The sequence below is a fragment of the Pollachius pollachius genome (genome assembly GCF_949987615.1).
Source record: "Pollachius pollachius genome assembly, chromosome: 8".
Taxonomy (NCBI): Eukaryota; Metazoa; Chordata; class Actinopteri; order Gadiformes; family Gadidae; genus Pollachius; species Pollachius pollachius.
The window spans coordinates 19,870,853-19,895,248 of record NC_136941.1 but is presented as its reverse complement, the minus strand read 5'-3'; the positions used below and the strand labels follow the sequence as shown (position 1 = coordinate 19,895,248).

Below are 24,396 nucleotides of genomic sequence, written 5' to 3'. Positions count from 1 at the left end.
GTCGAGCTCCTTGGTAGGAAATGAAAGGTGTTTTAACCGAAACGGTGACTGTATCAAGACAAGGCTCTTTATTTATAACAATACTTTAATTCATATTAAAGTATGCACAGCATTAAGGCACATTTTTCCCTGTGCACTCATCTTTTGTGTGAGTACTGTCAAACAAGTAATAGAAAACTTTCAAGATCACAGATTAAATGTTTTTACTTTGACAAAATAAAGACAAACGGGCAATTGAAAGACACACTATTTCCAGTAGTTTTCTTTTAGATGACCTTCAAACCACTATACCAAATCCATCACATTTTTTTACTTCATCCAAATGATTAATGATTATTTGAGTCATCACAGTGAGTGAACATAAACATACAGCAGAAGTCAAGAAAATGATCCAGAAAACAATGAATTGACTTCCATCCAAACCGAATGGAGGAATCGTCCCACGCCCTTCATCACAGCTCATTCCTCCACTCTGGGTCCAGCTGCTGCTGAAGGAGGCTTTCTCCTGTCTCTTCTGTCTCCCCTGGGGGGGTTAAGATGACAAGGGAGGAGGTGAGGGTGAGGTGTTTATTGGTGTGCGTGTGTTTTGGGGAGAAGGCTATCTGCAGACTGGGGCTGGGCATGGCTAGATACCAGGAGGCATCAGGCTCGTTCAAGGCCGTAGTCAGGCTGGTACACATCCTGGTTGTTTGATGCCAGCTGGCCAAAATATCAGTCTGTGCAAACCGTTAATACCCAACTATATCAAACTAATGTTTCCAACCAAATATTGAATTATATACAGATATCTTAACAATCTAAAGATTAACATAAATCAATCCTAAATGATCTAATATAAAAATATGAAAACCAAATTTAACCATCACACCATACCATAAACCTTTATAGATGTGCCCATTTCTGTTGTAGTACTTACATATAACCTCTCTCAAACACATCTAACAATTATTTTGTGATACATACCACCTGGTGTGAGGACAGAGTCAGGATTTCTGTCCGGTTTTGCTTAGCTATGCTGCTTATATGATTGGCCCGTTCAGCCATTAGCTACAGCCAACACGGTCCCATCCTACTATTTAGTTATTTTAATTCAATAACCTTTTCAAAGAGTTTACAGTGAATTCAAATAGATTTTATCATTGCAGAACTTGCTCAAGGATGCCTACAGGTAGTCTTGTGCACACTGGGGATTGAACCTAGTACTTTCCTGCTGGGGGGAAGCTACCCCAGCTACTGACTGAAATGTGGGGAAACTGATGTATGTGGGCATAATACCTTTTGGTTCGATGCTTGTCCATAGGGCGGCGAGTCGGGCCACCACATCCTCCTCTTCCTCTGCGTACGAGACACCAGTGTAGCCACCGCTGTCTTTACAGTACTCGATAAAGCTAGAGATGGAAGAGGAGAAACAGACAAGGGAATAAGTACCAACAACTACTAGCTTTCATTTAACCCAGCCGCCGAAGGAATGTCAGCAGACAAACATTCCCTTTTTATTGTTCCATTCATACATTTTCTAGGGTTAGTTAGTTTCTGCAGCTCGTATACTCGCTCCTATTGAGGTCCAAACAGTCATTCATAGCAAGATACCCACCTGTTCCAAACCGGGTCTGTACCGAGCACTATGGGGTTTCCCACCATGATCAGCAGGGCTTTGGCACGAGTCACTGCAACATTAAACCTCTGCCAAAGCAACAAACAAAGGATCCAAAGATGAACTTGATGTGTGTGTATGCTTGTTTGTGGCACGCTTCTCTACCCGTGTATAACATATACATTCATGAGTTTTATTTTGTGCTTTGTTTTAATGGTACTTTTGGAATTTTGCCCACAATTTTATTTTGATTGGTGAGTTTACCATCCAAACGTTATTTAGGATGGATTAAGTTTCATACATTAACATTTAGACATTTGTTCTTTGAGCCTGACCAATTGTCCAATCTATCTGCCATTGGCTGATGGCTGGTGGTCATGGCCGTTTGTGTAGGGGAGTTTGTAAGGCTGCACACCTTCTCGTTCTTGACGAAGCCCAGGTCGAACTGCTGGTCGTGGTCTGCGTACTTGGGGCTGCTGCGCACCGTGGACACCAGCATCACCATCCTCTCCTGGCCTTGGAACTCCTCCACAGACCCCACCTGACATGAGACACCACACAATTTAACCAGCCGCTCGGGAAAAAGCACAATCATCGTTTTGTTATCAGCAAATAATTCTGCCTCCCACCTTCAAGTATTTAGTGAGGTCTGTGTTCTTCAGATCTTTTTCCAATATCTTGAGGCCCTTGCGGATCTTCAGCACCTGTTATTCAAGGGGAAAGGTTGGTTTTTATTTTCAGTATGCCTTTCACGACACAAAGTAAGTAAAAGGTGGTCTACTTTTTAGCAACAGCGGGTGCATGTCGTCGCTACCTGTTTCCTGTAGGGGGCGATGATGCCAATGTCTTTGGGTAAGATTTTGTAATGGGCCTTCCTCCCATGTCTCTCAAGCAGTTTCTTCACGTAGTCCATCAGCTGCTCCACCTCAGCTACATTGAAGAACGACGGGCTGTTGGCCTCCCGCTCATCCACACCGGTCACACCGTGGAAGATCACTGGGAAGCCCTGTGATGACCCAGTAGAGCGATCAGTGTGTGTGTTGGTGTGTGTCTGTGTGTGTTTGTGTTTGTCTATACTTTAGCTCAACCTTAATACGCTCTTTCACATTTGGTTGCAACTGTTTAAATTTTGAGTCCTTACAAGTTCATGTGTTTATTTGTAAATTGTGGTTAAGTGTGAATATTGGGATATATCTTTGTTAGAAAGCTATTCAAAAACCTAATTCAGTATTTGAAAGCCTGCCTCAGGTTTTTTCTTTAATGATAATGCATATTTTTTTGATATCCATGCATATTTGCGATTTGCAGGTAGAAGGTAAGGTTACATTTCGTCCAAATATACCACTGACATCCAAGGGAATAAATAAAAATATATATTTAAAGTTGCGAGATTTCAAGCACGTCAATGCATCATTGAGTTAAGGGTAGCTATCACGAAACTGTCCTGGCCAAACATGGGGTGACCTAATTATCCTTCGTTCATTTTGTATTTGGATATGAGAACATTATTGGATTATTCTATATTATTCCCATTATACTTTGGTACTTTGACACTTGCCAACCAGTGTGACCGACAGACACAGACTTTAAATAACTGGTGGTAATAATAATATTTATTGGCTGTTCTCCCCATGATATGGTTAGCCATGGTGGGGATCTCACTGTTCAGTCGTGGCCATTGAAATAAGAGATAAGTATGTTTTTAGAAGGGTTAAAGATTAACGTATTCAACAGAATGTTAAAACAAGGCCAGAAGATGCCAAAAAGCCCTACCTGCCAAGTGATTTTATCAAGATGAATAGAACAGGTTGCAACATTTTTGGCACATTTTCTAAAACAAACAATTTGCTTTGTGCTGATAGGAAATAAGCTTGCTCTCAAAGTATAGAAGCTGTGTGTCTTTAGATACTATCAGGCTACATTGTTGCTCTGGCTTACCCCAGTTGGACCCAGACCTATGAGTGTATCCAAAAGCCACTGGTGTCCACCCAGCAATCCTATGTTATATTTTAGTACTGCTTTGTGCGTTATGAAAAAGCCCAGCAGAAATGAAAAGAGGAAACATTGAGTTGATAAAGTTCCACAGCAGTGGTCTCTGAGGCAGGGAAAGATTATTTTGTTTATATGAATTTAAATATTTGTTCCTAAAACCTGAAGTATACTCGTCGCTTGAAACTATGTATTGGGGCCAGCCCAAGTGTGTGTGTGTTCGTTCATTACCAAGTGTGTATACATGTGTGTTCATTACCATCTTGGGAAGGTGCTCCCACAAACAGAAGGAGTTGCGGAGGACTTCGTCCGCACACACCTGAAGCTCCCCATGATAGAAGAGGTCGTTGGGGACCTTCAGGATGGCAGGATGAGACCTGAGGAGGAAGGAAACAGTAGAATCAACGGAACAGCCAGGGTCTATCAAACACTAAGGTAACCCGTGAATAACGGTAATTATAGAAGATAATGAACAAGACAAACCTGTAGTTGCACAACAGCTTTGTTACAAAACGGGGGTCGAAAGCCTCCTGCTTGGAGTCATCATTGCTGACGTTGTCTTCCTCACCTTCATCGTCAAGGTCACTTATCTTCCGGTACACAGGCATGGTGTCCATGAGCCGTTCCAACAGAGACATGCCTGTTGAATGGAGAATCCATATTTAATGACACCCGATAACACACACTCACATACTGCGGCCTATAGTTGGTGTGTTTGTGAGGAAAGTCAACCGGCAGGGGGATTTAGGGGGTTTGACTGGGTTCAAACACCAATGTCTGCTGTCTCTATATGGGTATCCTTGAACAAAATGCCTAACCCCTATATGGAACTTTAATCATCTATATGAAGCTATAATTATTATTGTTAGCCATAAATTATTTGTTAAATTAATTACAATGCGCGGTTTCAAATTCAGTGTCACATTTTTGGATTCTCATCTATACCAACTGTTTCCACGTGTGCGCGCATGCGTTCGACGAGCACGGAAGTTTCATGAGAGTGCGCCCGCTTGTCGTGCCGCTTGACAGGACGCTGCGCCTCCTTTTTCCCCATTGCCTCTCCATTGAGAATGCAGCAGGCGCGACAAACGTCTCCCGGGTGAAAAGCCCTTTATGGCACATAAAGTACCCGCAGGTACCCGACAGGTTGCACAGCAATCTAAAGCACCAGGCCAAACACCACACAGTGTAACTCCCCGGCGTTCCATCTAATGTGTCTAATTTTTTTTTTTGTCTACCTTTTTCCTTCCCCGTTTAACGTGTAAAAATAAAAAAATGAAAGCTGGTCGCGCATGTGCGACCAGATTCAGTCGCACACTCTCACTTTGGTCACAAAATGCGACCATTGGGTCGCAGTCTGGAGCCCTGCAATGACTTTACTGTCAAGAAGAGTCCTAAAATAAATCACTCCATAACAAGACAACTGGGTTGTTATGTGTCGTCCTGTGTCTTCCTTCTCGCCTTTGATAAACCTTTCTCTCTCCCATGTTTGACAAGTGTCCATACCCCTATCTGTATCCTCTCAGAAAGCACTGCTACACATTCCGCTGTGCAGGTATGAGGACCCTATTTTTCGATAATTTTGGGTCTAAGGAACTTAACGTAGAAATTAAATTAAATAAATTGCCATCCAGCATTGAGCGAAAACTGCCCCAGTATCTACAAAACGTGCTGTGTTACGGTGTCTGCCGTAGATCCTAGTGGTAGCTAGGATCGCCCTCTGTGATTTGTCTGTCTGCGTGTTTTCCTGTTATGGGCGGAGCTAGTGGACTCCAGCCTCTCCGAACTCTTCCTTCTCCACCTCAACCAGACACAGCTGTGGATCATCTAAACAACTCCTGCTTATCAACTCCGGCCCTCTCAACCATTCTTCACCAGATCGTAAAACAGTCTAGCTATGTTAGTAGCGTTCCTGGTCTCTATGTGTCTTTGTCCTAATATTCAATATTGTCGGGTTCTAACCCTTTACTCCTGTCCGCATCTTCTCCCAAGAGTGGGGCTGTCCCTCCACGCCACCTTCCTGGTTTCCACACCGACCCGGCTGGCATCCCGTATCGACCAGCTGCTGCTCATTCCCAGCAAATAAATGTTTGAACTTTACAACCGTCGTCTGTTGTCGTGTTGTTGGGCTCCCCCACCCTCAGGCCGTAACAATGATAGAGTAATCATTTGGGCCAATAGGATGCTTCCTTATTGCCATTCCAATCTCAACTCTCCTTCACCCAAGATAACATGTGACACTATGCTCTCGGTAGTCCAACACAAAGAACTCTCCTCTCGCCAGCTCTCACTGACGTTTCCCCCGTTCTCTACCTGCAAGAACTGTACCCTCGCAGGACTACTCATTAATCAGGACTTGGCTTGACACAATAAGAAACAGACCTCGATCAAGCTGAGGAAAAAATAAAGCTATATTTGAGGATCCTTTTTGTTAGAAGATAATCAAAGCCTCTCAATAGCAAGAACTAGTACTGTTAGAGGACGTCCATTAACAGGGCGCTGTATCCTCGAAGGATTACATTGCAGCCCGTTTTTGCAGACTATGGCTGCAGCTTCCCAACTTAATACTGGACCAATTTCAAAAATCTTTGTCGGCATTAGTCTCTTTCCTTAAGGCATGTGCTCTTTGATGCTTTTGTGGTGTTGGGTGCTGCGGGACACATTTTCATTGTTGACTAAAGGGAAGAATCAATGAATTAGGAATGAATTATTTATATCGGTGAATGAAAACACATTATAGTTCGGAAAAAACTGTGCACCTAGTTGCACATATATCTACGGTGTGTGTTTCTGTTGTGCACACACTTACCCATGCTGTATTTCTGAACCAGGGGCGATCTGAGAATGGGTCCCAGTTGCTTGGGGTCTCCTGCGAGGACCACCTGACCAGACTCTGGCTGGACGAGGCCTTTGTTCAAAGGAATCAAATATCAATGATGATCAATAAATGACAAACACTATTATCCAAAGCATCTGAGGATGACGTATGGCTAATACATGGATATGCACCAATACCACATTAAAACAACACACACATAGAGGGAGAGTCTGTACCTGCCAGCGGGATTATGCATTCAGTCTCAACAGCATGTCCTGCCTCGTCAACAAACACATGGCTGAAATGTCCGGGAGGCATTCCCCCTGTAACGAGCCTAACAGATAAAACACAAACTTGATTCATAACACACTCTTGGTTATTTTCCAAGAAGGCAACCCCTTTAACTTTTCGAACATGATTCTTAAGATATACTTTATTAATTGCATATTTCCCAATGAGGAAAGGTTTGGTGAAAGTGCCTTTTCAGTAAGAGTGTAGTTGACATTAGAGGGCTTAGGCTGCGGATTCATACTGGCTGCAATTGCAAACGGTAGAAAATGAAGTATTAGCTATTCATACACTTAATGTGGTTATTGTGGTGGTTATGTATTATTTTTGATTGATAACGCCCAAAGCTCAGCCTGTGACTGGTCAAAAGTGCCTATGTATCCACGGTTAGGTATACAGCAGAATAATGGGTACATCAAAGTATTTTACTTCACAAGGTCCCAGGGCCAAGGTGTTTTCAGGTTGGTATGAACCTAGAGGTCATAGCTAGTTGTGTCAAGGGCTATTGCTCAAAATTGTGTGGATAGATAATTTGCTCTTGTTGTCAGTGTGTGCTGTGAATACCATAAGAGGCTGCGAGCAGCTTTATTTACATTTTTCGTTTTATATTATTAGTCATAGCAGTAGTAGTAGTGGTGGCAGTAGTAGTAGTGGTGGTATAGCAGTAATAGTAGTAGTTATTCAGTATTTGGTGTTAGCTACCTTCCAGCGGTGCACAGGGTTGTAACAATGATGGTGTAGTTTAGCAGGTCCTCTTTCGAGGGGTATATATACACATTTCCTATGCGGTTAGAGCAGCCCTGGGAACACATACATGTGCAACAAGTTATACAGTCACACTCCTCTACACATGACAGCCAGGCTCAGGTAATACAAGTGATGCACTGTTAGGACAACTGACAATGAATGCAATAAGCCAGTAAAGTAACACTTGATTTCAGTCATTAAATGTGGAAATATGCATTTGATGCTGACCCTCAGTTCATCAGGAATTCTCTCAGCATCCCAGCTGCTGGCATACATGCGGTACACCTTCCGCTCTTCCACATGCTCCAGGATCTTCTTACAGAGCAGGTCAGAGGCGCTGTTAGAGGGGGCACAGGCCAGGATGTGGCACAATTTCTGGGTCTTCTCGATCTGCTTAATGGCTTCCACCATAGTGACCGTTTTGCCTGCACAGAAAACACTGTGTTCAGGGGAGAGTTGCGGCTATTTGCTTATCTACAACACGTTCTCAAAATACCAGTCGTCATGCAGTATACAATAGACCATGATGATTATGTGGTCAAATATTGTATCCTATAAAATAGAAATGATGTGTTGAATGTCTAGAATAAAAAAACAGACAAAGACAAAGATATTGTAGTAAATCCCTCTGTGTTGGACTTGCATCTTGGAGAACTAAATGTGCTGTCGGACTGAGATTCCTACATTGTGGAATATAAAGTCAAAGAAAACAAGGCCACTGAAAACGCAGAGCAGCAGTCCCTGAAGCTCGGCACAGGGCACGCACCTGTACCGGGCGGTCCGAACACCAGGTAGGGGGCAGGTTTGGAGGAGCCAGCCACGATGTGCTGGACGGCGTTGTACTGCTCCGGGTTCCCCTCCAGCTTTCGGTCAAACAGCCTGAAGCCAGTACAAGCAATGATGGAGGAGGTGGTTTAAAGGGTTGAGTATATGAGAAGGTAATAAGTGGTTAATAATATACTATTCTAACAATGTTATATACGATTCTGCTTTTGTAGTGTCGATGTACTCGTCAGTATACTGACAGATCTACCAGTAAAACATGTCATCATGATGTGGCGTTCATAGGTTACAACTGTTTAACATTCACAAATTACCGCTGTTTAACCCCAACAGGTTAACACTATTTAACCTCCATATGTTACAACTGTTTAACATTCACAGGTTAACACTGTTTAACCTCCATATGTTACAACTGTTTAATATTCACAGGTTAACACTGTTTAACTTCCATATGTTACAACTGTTTAACATTCACAGGTTAACACTGTTTAACCTACATATGTTACAACTGTTTAACATTCACAGGTTAATACTGTTTAACCTCCATATGTTACAACTGTTTAACATTCACATGTTAACACTGTTTAACCTCCACAGGTAAACACTGTTTAATCTCCTTAGGATACCACTGATTGACCTCCACAGCTAAACACTGTTTAACATTCACAGGTAACCACTGTTCAACATTAACAGGTTACCACTATTTAACCTCCATAGGTTCCCCTTGTTTAACGTCTATAGGTTAACACTGTATAATTTCCATTGGTTACCACAGTTTAACCTCCATAAATTACCACTGTTTAACATCCATAGTTTATAATTAGAGTACATTCATAGGTCGCCATTGCGTAACATTCATATGTTTTTATTTATAAATAAACAATGCGTAGGATGGGACATTGTGGATTCTTGCTCTCCTACGTTGGATTCAGGCTGAACCCAAATTCTTATTAAACTGCTTGAAGAGCCAATCTACTTGCCACTGCGACTTAATAATGCTTCAGCTTAGCAAACAAGGTGCTACATTGCTTAAGTGGAGGTGACGTAAACATGATAAAAAAAATAATTCGATTATTTTTTTATTAAGCTACAAAGATCAAAGTTTGGTATAAATTCAAAGATAGTTGGGTTAAGTTTAGGTTATGGTGAGGTTTAAATGAGGGTGTATGTTGCTAGCTGTATCTGTTAATTCTCCCCTACAGGTATACACTTGTAGCTCATGCTGCGAGAGAATGGCACAAAACAATAGTAAACTAATATCCTAGTGATTCTATTCCCCTGGGAGAACATTTCATATGTTCATGTCCCACAAGAGAAACTGACTTACGAGGTAAATGAGCTCCTCCCATCATGATTTTCCACATTAATTGAAGAAACATGAAAATGGTGGCATTAAATCTGAATCTGTGTCTACGAGGCCCAGACACCTGTACTATTACACTATTATACTATATTACACTATTATACTATATTACACTATTATACTATACTATTATACTATTATACTTCTACACCTGTACTACGCCAGACACCTGTACTATTACCACGTAATGGCCAAAGGCTGATAACAACCAAGCAAAGGGCACCCCCGCCCTGTATTGATAGTAGTCCTGAATATTACTGGGACAAAAAAGGGTTTACCCGTAGACACATTATAAAGGAAGTTTTGCATAAACTGTGGAAACCAAGGCTGCCTACGTCAAAGCATGGCAACATTTGCATTCTTGTTGTGACTACTAAGAGAGTAAACAAAGGGAAACTTAGACACACTGCTAACCTAACAAACCTCATACCCATCCCTCCAAACCAAAATCAACCTTAAGCCTTAAATGATTTTATTACCACTTCTAAACTTGATTTTATGTTTTTTACTGAAACATGGCTAGAACAAAATAACTTTGCATCCATTCTGATCGAGAACCAGCTAGAACTTTTTTGATGTATGTATATCTGGAAAAAGAGGTGCTATTATATTTAAAAATGTATTTCAGGGGGAACATGTATTTGGTGATTTTACATAATTTGAATACCTTTGTGCTGTATTCAAATGTTCACCCAGAGATTTGATTTTAAATCATTTACAGGCCACCAACATATTCTGTACATTTTTCGATGAATGACAGAATTATTGATCATAATCTCCACAGATTTTGAATGTCTAGTTATAACTGGTGACTTTAAATTTCATACTTTGTGATTTGAATGACAAGGGTGCAAAGGAGCTTTTACCATTTGGACACATTTGAACTGTCTCAACATGAGAAAGTGGCTACTCATTGTAAGAGGCACACGCTAGACCTGATTATCACAAAGGGTCTCAATGTTTCAGATATATTGGTGACTGATCCTTCATTGTCGGACCACTTCTGTGTTTTCTTTAATATATATATTATTCACGACACACAGACTATATCAAATAATGCCAAAAAACAGTATATCAATGAACATTCAAAAGTAATTTAAAAAAAGGCCATCTCCTTGCTACCACCTCTCAACACATGTTGTGCTGTTGATCTTGTAGAAAGCTTTAATTTGATTTTGTTTAGATGTCCTTGCACCTTATAAGGTTTAAACGATATCTGGAAAGCAAAAGGCACCCTGGAGAAAAGCTGCTTTCGTAATAGCCCAGAAAAGAGAATGCAGGAAGGTTGAATGCAACTGGCGTAAAAAACAAAACTTCCTATTCACCATGACATCTATAAAGAGAGCCTCCGTGCCTGCAATTAAGACTTCCCTATTTGCAACTGTTGACAGCCTGACCAACCCCCCAACACAAATTCTACCTGATCTCCATTCCAAGCAGAAATACTATGAGTTTGCAGGCATCAGACTCGCCATCAATATCCATCGAAATCTCGAAAAGTAACGTGGCAAGCAAGGGCGTAGGAACCGGGGGGGACGGAGGGGACGTGTCCCCTCCAATATTGGAGACAGGCGCATTTGTCCCACCTAAAAATTATACCAGGGGGAGAAAAATATTTTATTTTATTTTGAAAGCGCAACACAGCGTCTTGTCACCGCTTATTCTAAAAAGCTGGATGATTGAGCGTGCAATTAAAGAATTGATTTGATATTTATCAGTTCATTACTGCCATTCAAAATGTGTTTTCCTTTACATTTACAAATTTATCTTTTTAGTAGAATAAAATATATTTGTGACTTTTTTCAGTGTAGTTAATTGATGACATATTTCTGTATTTCAAACCATTAACGGATCTGTCAGGTTTCCGCTATGTGTCCCCCCCCAATGTTAAACTCATTCCTACGCCCCTGGTGGCGAGGATGACATGCTTTAATGTCATATACTTTAGAACTCTTGAGGAAACAGTAACACACTAAAGCCATCCGACTTTTGCGTTGATGCCTTGAACAGCTCTCTCTAATCAGGCAATTTCCCGAAAGCCTTGAAAACTGCAGTTATTAAAGTGGAGCATAGATGCCTCTAAAATGAACAACTACAGACCAATATCAAATCTACCCTTCCTAAGTAAAATCATTGAGAAAGCTAATCCCCAGCAACTTAATCACTTCCTGGCTTCAACTGGCTGCTATGACATCTTCCAATCATGATTCTGAAGAAGTGTAAGAAGTGTATCATCATCAACTTGCATTCAATACACACTACACTTCGATTTCATCCAAGGCTGAACTAAAAGTACATGTTTTCCTAAACGTTGGTCATCAACAAAATTTTAAAGTAGTAAAAGGGAAAGGAACTTTGGCTTTGACTCTCTGAAGTCCAGATTGAAACGCGACATATGAGAGAAAGGGATTGTGGCCGTATGCGTAACAGCGGTCAGTTCACTTTGCGTCCTTGTAAAGAGGTCAGCTGGTTCTACTACCACTAGTTGAAATGGGTACAGCGCCACCTATCGTACCAGGTCATGACATGCGTCGGCCAATGAATCGATTTTCTGATGAAAATCGATGTAGCGCTATCACCAAATGACTATCTGCCCATAGATCTGCTGTGCATGTGCATTGAGCAAGTCAAAGACTGGATGTGCCAAAATGTTATTAAATTAGGACAAAACTGAGACATTGTATTTTGTGCTCAAACGTAAAAAAAGGCTTAAAATAACCCAACACCTTCCCTCTCTCTTGCTCGCAATCAAAGCCAGAAATCTAGGGGTTATCATGGATTTAGATTTACATTTCAACAGTCACATTCAAATCAGTAACAACATCTGCCTATTATCATCTTAAAAACGTAGCAAGACTTAGAGGGCTCATGTCCACTCAAGACTTACAAAAACTTGTACATGCCTTTATCACTAGTAAGCTTGATTACTGCAATGGTCTCCTTACCGGTCTTACAAAAAACCTCTAAAGCAACTAAAGCTTGTTCAGAATGCTGCTACTAGATTTCTGACAAAGACAAGAAAATAGGGACAAATTACACAAATTCTTAAATCGATACATTGGCTTCCTGTACGTCAAAGAATTTATTTAAAAATCGTAATGCTTACCTATAAATCCCAACATGGTTTAGGGCCAAAGTATATAACTGATATGCTTCCACTGCATAAGCCTTCTAGACCACTAAGATCTTCTGAGACAAATCTGTTAATTATCCCCAGAGTAAACATGAAACATGGGAAAGCAGGATTTAGTTACTAAATATCATATATATTTACAATCTTAAATACATTGCACTTTTAACTTTTGCAGTTTTTGTACAATGCATTTCTTTACTTTGCCCTTATTTTCTTTCATCTATTTTCTTTAATATATTTTTATGTGTCTTTATACGTTTTTATGTGAAACACTATGGGTCTGCCTCGTGTATGAAAAGTGCTATATAAATAAAGATGCCTTGCTTTGCCTTGCCTAGAACACATTTCTGCATTCACTGTCCACGTAAGATGCTTCAGATAAAAATATTTGCTCAACCTCAATGCAAAAATGCCCAATGGCTGAATCCGCTCCCAGATTTACTGTCAGTGAAGAAGACCCCTTTGATCCAGTGCCCACCTGAGTGAGGGTAGTTCTGGGTTGGTCTCCAGAGGAGAAAGCCCGTTGGGGAACAACACCCCTCCCAGCCCGTGCTTCTTCGCCATCTCCGCGGCCCGGTGCTGCAGACGCATGGGCAAGCGGCTCACCGTGAACTCAACGCTGAACTGCATGCCGTCTATGAAGCGATCCAGTAACCTGTAGTCACGGACAGACACCATAAAGGGAAACTGTTGTAATTACGTTGAGCGTAGGTGGACCATCGTAAAGTCAGGCCTAATGCATCTGTGACATAATTTATGCTTTAGACCTTTGGACTATCTTACTTTGAGTTGAAGCCCAGTTTCACTTGATCCATATTCACTGCATGAACATAGCCACAATATTTCTCCCTGGTTTCCCCAATTGGGCGCACCAGGATCCTGTCCCCCGTCAGAACAGACGGACGGTTTTCCGCCACGCCGGGAACCTGAGGATGACAGCAGGAGTAAAGATATCAGCAAGCCTAATTAACAACAATGAGTTCATGAGTCAGTAATTAAGCGAGTGAGTGAATGCATGGCCCGCTCAGAGGTAAGATGAGGCAATGTGTGGGAGGTGTGGGATGGTGTCCACCTGCAGCACGAGGAGCTTCTTATTGTATTGGTCCTTAGACATGGTGGCGTGTTCTCTGTCTTTGTTGGGGATGTTGTAGCGCTTGATGTCATTCAGCATCTGAAGCTCCTCGAGATAGAGCAGCAGCTCGAACCTCTCAGAGTAGTTCTCCATGGTCAGGGGGCTGTCCAGCAGGGCTTTCCTACCTTGTGTGCTGCATATATACACACAATAGGAATGGAGTTTGAACAATTTCTTTCTTCAATGTTCGCGTTTGATGGATGTTTACAAAAATATGGATTTGTTGTACAAATCATGAATTTGTTTGAATTGGTTATGTTAGAAATAGCGTTCATGAAATATGAAAATGTTTCTCTGGTGAAAATGTAATTAACCTCAAACTATAATTAGTGCTTATATTTAGACCTAAACCGGTTGGATAAACTGGTATGCCTAATATCTGCCTTGTGTCCTTGACTCATAGTTTCACAAATACAATCACAAGACTCCTTAAGAAGAGAGCCAGATCAATAAAACACATTGCTAGCGAGTCTCTTTATCTTGTAGGTAAGTTTTATTATATATGGGTATCACAAAACAAGACTAATAAACGATGACAATGAAGTATTGCCATTATTTATTATATTATATTTAGCTATATTATCATATCATATTTACAACATTTGAACATGAACACTTTGTCTCTTTTGTCTCGCCCTTTCTGAAGATCGATGCTCTTTCATTGAAGAACATACTATGTGTAATTAATGGCACAATTCAAACGGGATAAAAAATATAAATTGTCTCGCTGTTGAATCCTGTACATATTTCTTTGTGAACTAAGGTTCCAAGGGGGGCGCGAAAGGGGATGGACTGAGGCTCTATGGAAAACATACCTTGGATCCATCCTATAATCAGGGTTCTTAAGCAAGTCGATGAGCTGCTTCATATATTGTGGAACTTTGTAGTTCTTCAGCTCAATCTCCATATTAAGACGCATCACAGAGTCCCTGGTTTTGAAAATGAAAAATGAAAATGAAAATTGAAAAATGTTGAACAAGTGTTACCTACAAATCAAATACTTTATTGTGATCAAGCTCTCACAAACCCAAATCCATGAAACAATATGTTGCACAAATGGTGTGTGGTAGTCGTTGTACCTTTCAGGGGGTTGTCCATCCACGATAGAGCAGGACTCTGAGTAAGGCAGAGCAGAGATGGGGGAGAATCTGTAGGGCGCCACGGGGGCCAGCTCTTTACCCAAAGAAGTGACCCGTTGCACTTCGATGTATCGCACAATGTGGAAAGCGACAGACGAGGGCATCGGGTCGGGTTTGAACTCAAAGGCCAGCGTTGCAGGGTAGAAACCCACCAAGCTCGTTTGGAAAAGCACTTGGATCTCATAGCTGTCCCCTGTAGATGCAAACAGGCATGAATACAATTCCAGTGCTAATAACCATACCTATTTTATTGTTACATCCGTGTGGAGGGGAGAAATACTCTCATCCTTTACATCAGTAATAAAATGGTCAAATGTAAGAACCAATCTAAGTATCCACCCATTTAATTTTTTTAGCTTTGTTTTGCATGTTAGCCGCCTCAAACCAATTAATTCTTGCACCAATCATTAATTGTGGTCTTGCCTGGTGCTAGTGTCAGCGGGCTAGCACGGGTCACTTTCTGCTCGTCCTCCAGGGTGAAGTCTGGGAGCCAGTTCAGCAGGGTGTAGTAGGTGAAGTAGACCACTGATGTCCCGGCGTTCCTCACGCACAGACGCACAACTTGCTGTCAGGAAGAAACAGAGGTGCTCTTGTAATAATCGTACCTGATCATTGCCCTGTATTAGCTTATTGAATGTTGTTATCACAAGATGGTGTCGGATAGTGTAGGATAACGCTATCAGTATAGAAGGAAACAGTTATTCAAATGTAGGACATAAAATAGTATCTTGTATTTGTTCACAGTAGCATAACCTGTAATCTATGCAGTGCAGGACACACTTGATAAAAGTAGAGGAAAGGAGTGTTATCCTGCATGTTTAAGTGTGTGTCACAAGAAACAACATTTGCATTTAAGTTTTGAATCCTTGATACCTTGTTATCATCCTCCACGCACAAGCAAATTTTCCTGTCTGCGCCTTCGTGGTCTGAGCTGATGAAGACACCATTCTTATCAGAGACGAATTGGGTCCTTTGGGTGTCAGAGGAGGATGAACACAGTGTTAGTGAGGAGTATTGCAACAATGTGCTGACTTGTTTGATGCTGTACACTTCCTTAATGCAATGCACTTTAACTAAGGGCAGATAATGTGATACTAGTAATATGAATAACATGTAGTACTAGTGTAGGGGGTAAATATTCCAAATACATACACTGTGTATACACCTGCTGTTTTTCTTACATAGACAAAAAGACCACCACAAAAAGTTCTTACTTGTCTCTAGTGAGTTTAGCCATGAGTAGGATGGCCAGCTTTCTCCGGGACCTTGTCCCTGCTGGGGGGCACGGGGAGGACCTCGATGGACTGGGACTGGAGGTCCCATTCCGGGACGACACCGGCTGCCTCATCCGAGAGGAATTATGCCACTGATCCCGAGATTGAGACTACAGGAAGTGTTTTTTTTATGAGACATAGTAGTGGAGGACCTTTCACTGAGTTTAAGACATTACAATATATGCATCAAAGCATAGGCCTAATTTATTGAGCAAGCTGATTGTCTCTGTTATCTGAAGAGGGCAGAATAATGTATATGATAATAACATCAGACCCTTCTGGTGGACAAGAGGAGAGCACATAAGTACAGTGATTATTAACTTCCTGTCTTTACTTGGAGAAACGCAAAGGCATATCTCACCTTTGAGTCGAAGCAAACCTTTCCACGGCAGATGGTGGCTTTGCCGGTGACTTTTAGAGCATAAAGAATCGTGCTGAAGTTCGGACCCTTAATGCATTCATTCCTGAAATTACGCCGATATATTTATTTATTATCGCATTGCCATTTTTTTTTAATATTCAACGAATATGTCTAGGCTATAAAGATAACTCACCTGTATCTGAACTCGCTGTTATAGATGAGTTTTAGTTGATTTCTGCCATCAAGCTTGGCTCGCTCCGTCTCTTTTAAATATTCACGAAAGTCTAGTCCAAATAGGACGGATTGAGATATGGTCATCTTCATTGTAACGGTCTGTTAAACCTGCTGTTAACAGAAGAACTGCAGAGACAATTTGAGCGGTAATGATCTGGATACTAGGTTTTTATTCTTCCACATTGATGATGGGCGGTTTCTTCTACGGAAGAAACATACAGACAATAATGGCTAGGTTGCTTTGGAAGAAACGAAACTTACATTAGGGTAAATGTGGGCGTGTCAGACAGCTCACAGTCATGCGCCTTCATGAGTGAACTACAATCCTGAAAAAAAAATCTAGTCATTGGGCGTTTATGAGTGCAATTATGGTAAAGATAACAATCACAATGCGGATGATGGATATGACCCGAATTCGTTTTCCTCTGTGAATGCTCATGTGTTTGACATACATGTGGCCAAGTATGTCAAAACATTTATGACAAGCAAGATTGTTTTATTGTATTTAGGCCCATTAATATATATATATATATATATATATATATATATATATATACACATTATACAATTATGGAAATGATTACCTACACATAGCGGATGACAGATATGAGCCAACGTCAAGGTTTCGTTTCCTGAATAAACACTCCTTCTCAGGCCAAGTATGTCACAAGAGATTATATGATTATAACTCATGTTTCTGAACGATGTTGTGGCAATTTCTCTAAGAGTTTGCGTCTAAGACAGATGACATATTTAGATGCAAAAATCACACAATACTTGTAGGCAATTGGTGGTCATATATATTTGTAATAAAAGTACGAACAAAGATACATCACAACATGCATCAACAAACAATAAAACAGGCATACACTACAATAACCTGATGACTTAGATGGGAGTTCCCCCTGCATCTTACTTCATACTCTAAAACTTTGCAAGGAGAAGTCCACTGAGTAGCTAAAGTCAGGAGTTCTCATACACTTACAATGGGTTCTTGAGGGCAGCTGTCCCCCAATAAACCAAAAGCCTTTGTTAACCAGATGGTAATCTATTGATTGAAGTTCCTCAGGATGTCATACGCAAGGTCGCGGTCGTGCCATGTAACCCTTTGATTCCCGACGCTCCCCAGGGGGTCGAGGAACAGGCCCAAACCAACAGAAGATAACACAGGAACAGAGTGAGATCAGATTACATCACCAACCACAAAGGTTTACATTTTAGATGACCCTGAAGGAGAGCAGGACGGCAAGAACATACACGTAATAGTAAACAAAACCTAAGTTCATAAAGAAAAATCTTTTCACAGAGCAGGTCAGCGGCAGAGTTGGTGTGGGCACAGGCAAGGATGTGGCAGGAGGCATGGGTCTTCTCTACCTGCCTGATGGCTTCCACCAAAGTGACTGTTTTACCTGCGCACATTGCAAGCAAAGATTACACTTTAATGTGTTATTCATTCAAATACCAGGTAAGGAGCTGGCTTGGAGGAGCCAGCCACAATGTGATGCACAGCCTTGGACTGCTCTTTGTTCAGAGTTTGGTCAAACAGACTTTAAAATAAAAGGTCTGGATTAATAAAGCTGTGAAAAGCTGTTTTAATCATCAATGATACTATGATCATCAAAGGTGCTGTAGGTAAGATTTAAAGCTGTTAATGGGTGAAATGCGCTGTGAGAATATCTGTTTCGAGCTGACTGCGCCTGCCACTGTATGAGCCTATTTTGATTTAAGGCTTGGTTTCTTGTTTTGTTATGGAGATATTCTACAGAATTTAAACCTATGTGCGCCAGTGGAGGAAGCTTTCAGATGAGGATTTAAGTATTTATTTAGAAACCTCTACAGACACCTTTTCTAAGAACATTTGGATCCGGACCGGATGGGTTAGCTTCTTCCCACTGGGAAACATTTGCAATTGCTGGCCGAGTTTGTATTCGCTGTTAGCCACCGTATTCGCCCAGATTTAGCTCGTCTGCTACGTAATTTTGGACTGTTTATTTAAAGTCTGATTTGTGAGAATAAGGGTCATCAGACCTGAGTTCCGTTGGGGGGGGCGTGGTTGGGCGTGGGGCTGGTCCCAGTCGGGAACAGCACCTTCTCCAAGCCGCCTGTAGCCGCCAGCTCCACCGCCCTGTGGTGGATACGACTGGTAAGGCGGCTGATAGTTAAGAGAACGGTGCACTGCATGTTGTCCTTGAAGAGCTCCAGCCGCCTGCGGTCATAATATAGAAACAACTCTCACTCAGACCCCCTAATACCAACCAAGTGAGTTCATAAAAAAGGTTAGGACAACATTAATAATGCCGATTATGTATCTGTTACTGTCTCTATTTTACTACTTGCTATTTAGTCATTTAGCAGGTGTTTCATGCCATAGCAACTTACAGGAACGACAATACAGAATCTTGTTATTTAGACGAGCAGGGAGGAGTGAGGGGGCTTTGTCAAGGACCGTACTCTGAACTATTACGGTTTTAATTATTTTTCGATTTGTGACATTACTACAACAAATTGCCACTGTTGAACTTGGTAGTAAAATAAATGTTGAGTTCTTACCGGTTGCCAAATCTTAGCTGTACCTCATCCCCATTTATGTTATGGACACGTGCTCGGTGCCACTGGTAAACCCCAAGTGGTCTGATCAGCACCTGGTCTCCTGGCAGACAAGATTGAAAGTTCTGCAAGAAACTTTCCACCTGAAGGATATAGTGGGAAAAAGAGACAATTGAGATATCTCCAAAGTGTTTCAATTGGGAGGTTTACTCAGATAGGTGTGTGCGTGTGTGTTTATGCGTGTGTGTGTGTGTGTGTGTGTGTGTGTGTGTGTGTGTACGCGCGCGTGCGTGCGTGCGTGCGTGCGTGCGGGGAAGCAGCCTTTGGATGGTACTCAAAACCTTCATAATAAACAGTTCCCTGCTTCTGGTTCGCCGAATGTCAGACAGGTAGGATTGCCTCGTGCATTTGGTTTGTTCATACTCCTCCAGAAGCAGCAGTAAGTCAAACCTCTTGGCATACTCCTGCATTCTAAGCTGTTTCCAGCAAGTTCCTAAACAAATGATGAAGAAACATTTGAGTAACAGCATTTTTCTTTAAATTCAAATTTCAAATAACATTGTTGACCAATTAACAAATTTCAAACGCACCCTCTTGGCTTTCCGCATCCCTAATGCTTGACTGATATACGGTTGATTTCATTGATTTCAATATAATCATCCTTTATAAACATACTTTTCCTTTGATGATGAGCCACCATTATTGAGGTCTCTTATGAAACCTTTCATTTCAGCAGGTAAACGATATTTCTTCAAATGAATCACAGTCTTCAAACCGTTACTTTTTGCGGTTCTAGTAGGAAGAAGTACAAGTTAGAGGGTTTCATTTATTTGACTAATTAAGGTGCTTTGTGTCCAATGACAGAGCAGCGTTGTTGTAGCCTCCATTTGCTGTTAGTGTTTATGCCTTCATATCATACATGAGGGCTCATTTGGGCATTGTCTTGTGTGTTGCTTTTCAACCAAAAATTATCCTAGTCGTGTATCATACCTCAGAGACTCATTCAACGAACTTGATGTTTAACGGCGTTTTTATTTTGTATTAGCCAGTGGAGGCTAGCATTTGTACCAACGTGCTTTTATGTCCGATACTTCTATCGGACAGTCAATTCTGAATGCCTCGGACCCTTTGTTTGAGTTGAAGTGGAAGACCAGCCTGGCACAGAACACATCCGACTGGGGAAAACGACACTGCACTCGGATTTCACACTGTTTTCCTATAGCAGAGAGGAATTTGTTAATGTAATCATCTTGTGAATCAGTAAATAGTTAGAAAGAAAATGTGGAATTCCCTAATACACCATCAATCATCATGATATGTAGAAACTAAAAATCTATTAATATTTAATGATCTATCATAATCTCACTATCATCACCCACTATCATAAAATATACAATATATTTTGATCTTGATACCTGAATCAATCCTAAATGGCTTTCCTGTGCTGATTCCATGGTCATCATGGAGAGTTAGGCCAGTAGTTTCCTGCCCTGCAGCGTACTGGTTAAGATACACACTGTCACACGCAGCAGGAGTACCGGCTGTCAGAGGAGAAATGGAAATATGAGAATCGTGTTAGAGTTTTGAATCTCTCTTCAAATCATTGAACAAAAACCGTTGTGAGATTGTGATGCCAAAAGAAAAGAGATGGGGACATACTGTCACAGAGGTTTCACATTTGTGGTGCAAATGTGAAACCTGTAGATGTGTGCACATATCAATTGAGGATCTTGAGTAAACTCCTTCGTGATAACAGACGATTGTGAGGGTGTTGTGTACAGAGGCGCTTTGAAATCTAGATTCAAAATTCTAAAAAGATATTGCTTGTATAAGAAGTTACACAGTGTGTTTGTGTGTGTGTGCATGGTACGAAACAAGCAAATTGTTTTGAGGTCTTCCCTGCCCTCCCCAAAATTTGAATTAATTACGTTTAACACATGCTACGTACGTCTCCTTCCTCGTACAATACGAAAACCATGCATCCATGGTTTAGTTCTGCACTGTCTGAGGTGACGCTGACCACATGTTCAGCCCTGAGGGATTTGGAAAAAAGCCATTAGAATTTCCATCAATATACAAAAGCACGTAATAATAAATCCATATGTAGCACTGCATATATTTACATGTAACTAGGGCTAGATTCTAGGTTTTTTTTAGGAGCAGTATGTGACTAAATGAATTATGACACACCAAGACTGATAAGTAATTTTGAACTGTGGTTCATTATGTAGAAATAAAATGGTGAATCCATACATCAGAGAAATCACAAATACACATTTCGCAATATAAACCATATAAACCAAAAAAAAGAATAAATTGTTGGGCAAAATAACCTGCTGAGCACATCACATGTACATTATAAATATAGCTAACTCCTACCCTAGCTTAATGAGCACATCACATGGCAGTCACCTTATAATATAGTCAACTTTTAACACATAACACATACATGAGAATATAGTCAGGTCAGGGCCGGAGCCAGGGCCCCATTTCTCCTCCCGGCAGATGGTAGACACTCAGACAATGCACCAGTCATCCTCAAGAACGGGAGGACCACAACAGGAGATGCTACACATACATGAGAATATAGTCAGGTCAGGGCCGGAGCCAGGGCCCCATTTCTCCTCCCGGCAGATGGTAGACACTCAGACAATGCACCAGTCATCCTCAAGAACGGGAGGACCACAACAGGAGATGCTCTGAAGCTCTCCCCCGTGAGGAGGAACACAAGAAGATATACATGCATACACTAGTGCCTGGGAGCCAAGGTCAAGTAAAAACACACACAACCACACACATCTCAAACGCACACACCTCATCACGAGGAGATACAGTATAAAACTGTATCACTCTGAGACTCTTCACCTTCTTCTGAAGCAGACCTTCCACGGAGGCGAAGCTCCGGACGAACCATCAGCGCTGATTAGGGACTTAGACATATTCGATTTCTCACGCTTATGACTCTGTATAACCGTTGCCACTTTACTTAATAAATCCAAGGTCCTCGTGCCGACAGACTTTATTACCTCTCCGTCTCATTTCATCTGGTCCAGTAACTAGACAGACCGTTTTTCCCTTCAAAATCAAATATGTAAAAAAAGAAACTACACCAGCATTATGGTGGACAGGAGGGTGGTCCTGCAGCATGAAATGCTACGGCTCGAAGATGTCTTTTACAGGTAGCTCGCCATCTTGTTCTTTTCTCGGTTCCACCACACGATCTCCTCCTCATAAAAAACCCGGCCTGTATTACAACAGGCAATATACAAAAATGTCCTTTAGTTCACATGCATTATACCGAAATTAAGAACTGTGTAATAACATACGTTTCATACAATAACATACAATTTACACTGCAAACCACGGCGGACCGCACCTAAAATGGCGGCGCCGTTCAATTTCATTGAACTTGATCATGCTTAGCCTTGTGTTGCTTACTGTAAACTAAAACACACAGTAGCCTCCACAAATGAAAAGAATTACATTCCCATTGTTTAGCTAACAAGTACAGAAAACATGAACAACTGATCATCATCATTTTACACGGTTTAACTCACCGAGTCCTCCAACGAACAACAAGAGTCCCGTGAAACAATCCAAAAAAACAAAACCAAAAGTGAGGCCCAATGCTCCCCAAAACCTTGCTTTGTTTCCTCTTTTCTCTATCCTCTTTTAACTCTTTATTCTATTCTCTTTCTACTTCGCTTTCCGCCTGTGTCGCTAGTTTTTACCCGCAGAAAAACTGCCTCGTACTCGTTCCTCTCTCTCTTCCGCTCGCTTGCCCAATCACTCGCACGTGATGCTACTTCGCTCTGATTGGTTGACTACGGCTGCACTTGCAAAAAGGCGTATTACACTAAATATATATATACATATATACATCATATCATATATCACTATATTATTATAATATTATAATATTATAATATATATATTATTTATAAATATATTATCAACTTTCCATTTCTTTAGGTCAGTTAACCTGGGTTACAATCTCCCCCCTTGACTCTATGCAAGTCCCTTTGCATAGTTAAATTCGGCTATACTATCTTGAATTCAGTAGCTGTGTAATGAATCACAAATAGCTGTGCCCAAACTTTGGGAATAATGTAGTTTTTCAAAGAGGGAACTAAGAGCAAGAATAAGTGGCTTCCCTAGCTCTTCATAAGTAAATTTGTGGGGCGGATGTCTATCTCTGGTAGAGCGTCTGGGCTCATCAGGTTCACTTCCAGACAAAGCTGCATGTGTTGACTGAACATCACGACTCTGCTCTGATTCAGGTTTGTCCTGTGCCTGCTCTGTAGGCTCGGGGGCCTGCTCTTCAGGTTGTGAAGGGGGGGGTTTGCATGTCAGGCTCAGGGATGTCTATGATAAAATGGTCAGGGGATGTTGCAGGATAGTTGTCTGCATGATTCTCGATTTCAATGACTGACTCATGCACATTGACCGGAAGGTCGGATTGCACCTCCTCAGGCAAGATTCTGGGGACTCGAGGAGTGAATTCATTGGCCTGAGCGTTGAGATCAGCTGGAGGCTGTCTAAATTGTCCATCTCCTGCAAGTTGCATGATGGGAGGTTTTGTTGTCACTCCTACGACTCTCTCGAAACAATAGCTTTCCTCCTCCTCTTCACTCATGTCATCCTCATGATCATTCTGATCCATCTCTGGGTCTGAACCCTTCCTGCTTCTCAGTTTTCTCCTTGTGGACTTTTTTGTGTCCCTTTCCTCTTCTGGAGCTGCATCCACTGGTAGAAATCCACAGGGAAGAAGAAGATCTCTATGTAGTGTTCGGTGTGGACCACTGCCTCTCTCAGGCTTAACTACATAGACTGGTCCCTCATTGAACCTCTTCACCACAACATGGATTGTGCGCTCCCATCTGTCTGCCAGTTTATGCTTTCCGCGAATGTTGACATTTCGCACCAACACTCTGTCTCCTGTGACTAGTTCAGCTGCCCTGATTTTGGCATCAAATCTGGCTTCGTTTGTTCTC

General features: G+C 41.4%; 1 protein-coding gene across 11 annotated transcripts; it reads right to left on the bottom strand.

The window, feature by feature from the left end:
- Positions 1–44: 44 nt before the first annotated feature.
- Positions 45–23,156, bottom strand: LOC307079232 (putative helicase mov-10-B.1). Of its 11 annotated transcripts, none has more exons than XM_079741422.1 (33): positions 22,960–23,156; positions 21,852–22,646; positions 21,351–21,435; positions 20,818–20,943; positions 19,993–20,618; positions 19,744–19,895; positions 19,406–19,545; positions 18,884–19,061; positions 17,841–18,264; positions 17,117–17,181; positions 16,815–16,981; positions 16,622–16,724; positions 16,201–16,370; positions 15,860–15,956; positions 15,410–15,551; positions 14,927–15,179; positions 14,663–14,776; positions 13,788–13,980; positions 13,499–13,641; positions 13,194–13,370; positions 8,203–8,315; positions 7,665–7,861; positions 7,392–7,489; positions 6,638–6,735; positions 6,393–6,491; positions 4,067–4,223; positions 3,843–3,960; positions 2,409–2,600; positions 2,224–2,298; positions 2,010–2,135; positions 1,595–1,683; positions 1,276–1,388; positions 45–523 (listed from the first exon to the last, which is right to left on the bottom strand). In XM_079741422.1, exons 11-33 carry the CDS (start codon positions 16,943–16,945, stop codon positions 453–455), a joined length of 3,069 nt encoding a protein of 1,022 aa, XP_079597548.1. In that variant the 5' UTR covers positions 16,946–16,981; positions 17,117–17,181; positions 17,841–18,264; positions 18,884–19,061; positions 19,406–19,545; positions 19,744–19,895; positions 19,993–20,618; positions 20,818–20,943; positions 21,351–21,435; positions 21,852–22,646; positions 22,960–23,156; the 3' UTR covers positions 45–452. The 11 variants fall into 11 exon arrangements, with proteins under 11 accessions (XP_079597548.1, XP_079597545.1, XP_079597551.1 ...); XM_079741419.1 differs by having other exon boundaries at positions 19,406–19,895; positions 19,993–20,194; positions 20,393–20,618; XM_079741425.1 differs by having other exon boundaries at positions 19,406–19,895; positions 19,993–20,194; positions 20,528–20,618.
- Between the last annotated feature and the right edge of the window lie 1,240 nt (positions 23,157–24,396).

What these genes read in the sequence shown, in the direction of transcription:
- LOC307079232 (XM_079741415.1), bottom strand. Translation starts at nt 16,945, where the DNA reads ATGAAGATGACCATATCTCAATCCGTCCTATTTGGACTAGACTTTCGT. An exon ending in AGAAGCTCCTCGTGCTGCAG is followed by an intron (nt 13,642 to 13,787) that starts GTGGACACCATC and finishes TGTCATCCTCAG; the next exon opens with GTTCCCGGCGTGGCGGAAAA. An exon ending in GTTCGGACCGCCCGGTACAG is followed by an intron (nt 7,862 to 8,202) that starts GTGCGTGCCCTG and finishes TTTTCTGTGCAG; the next exon opens with GCAAAACGGTCACTATGGTG.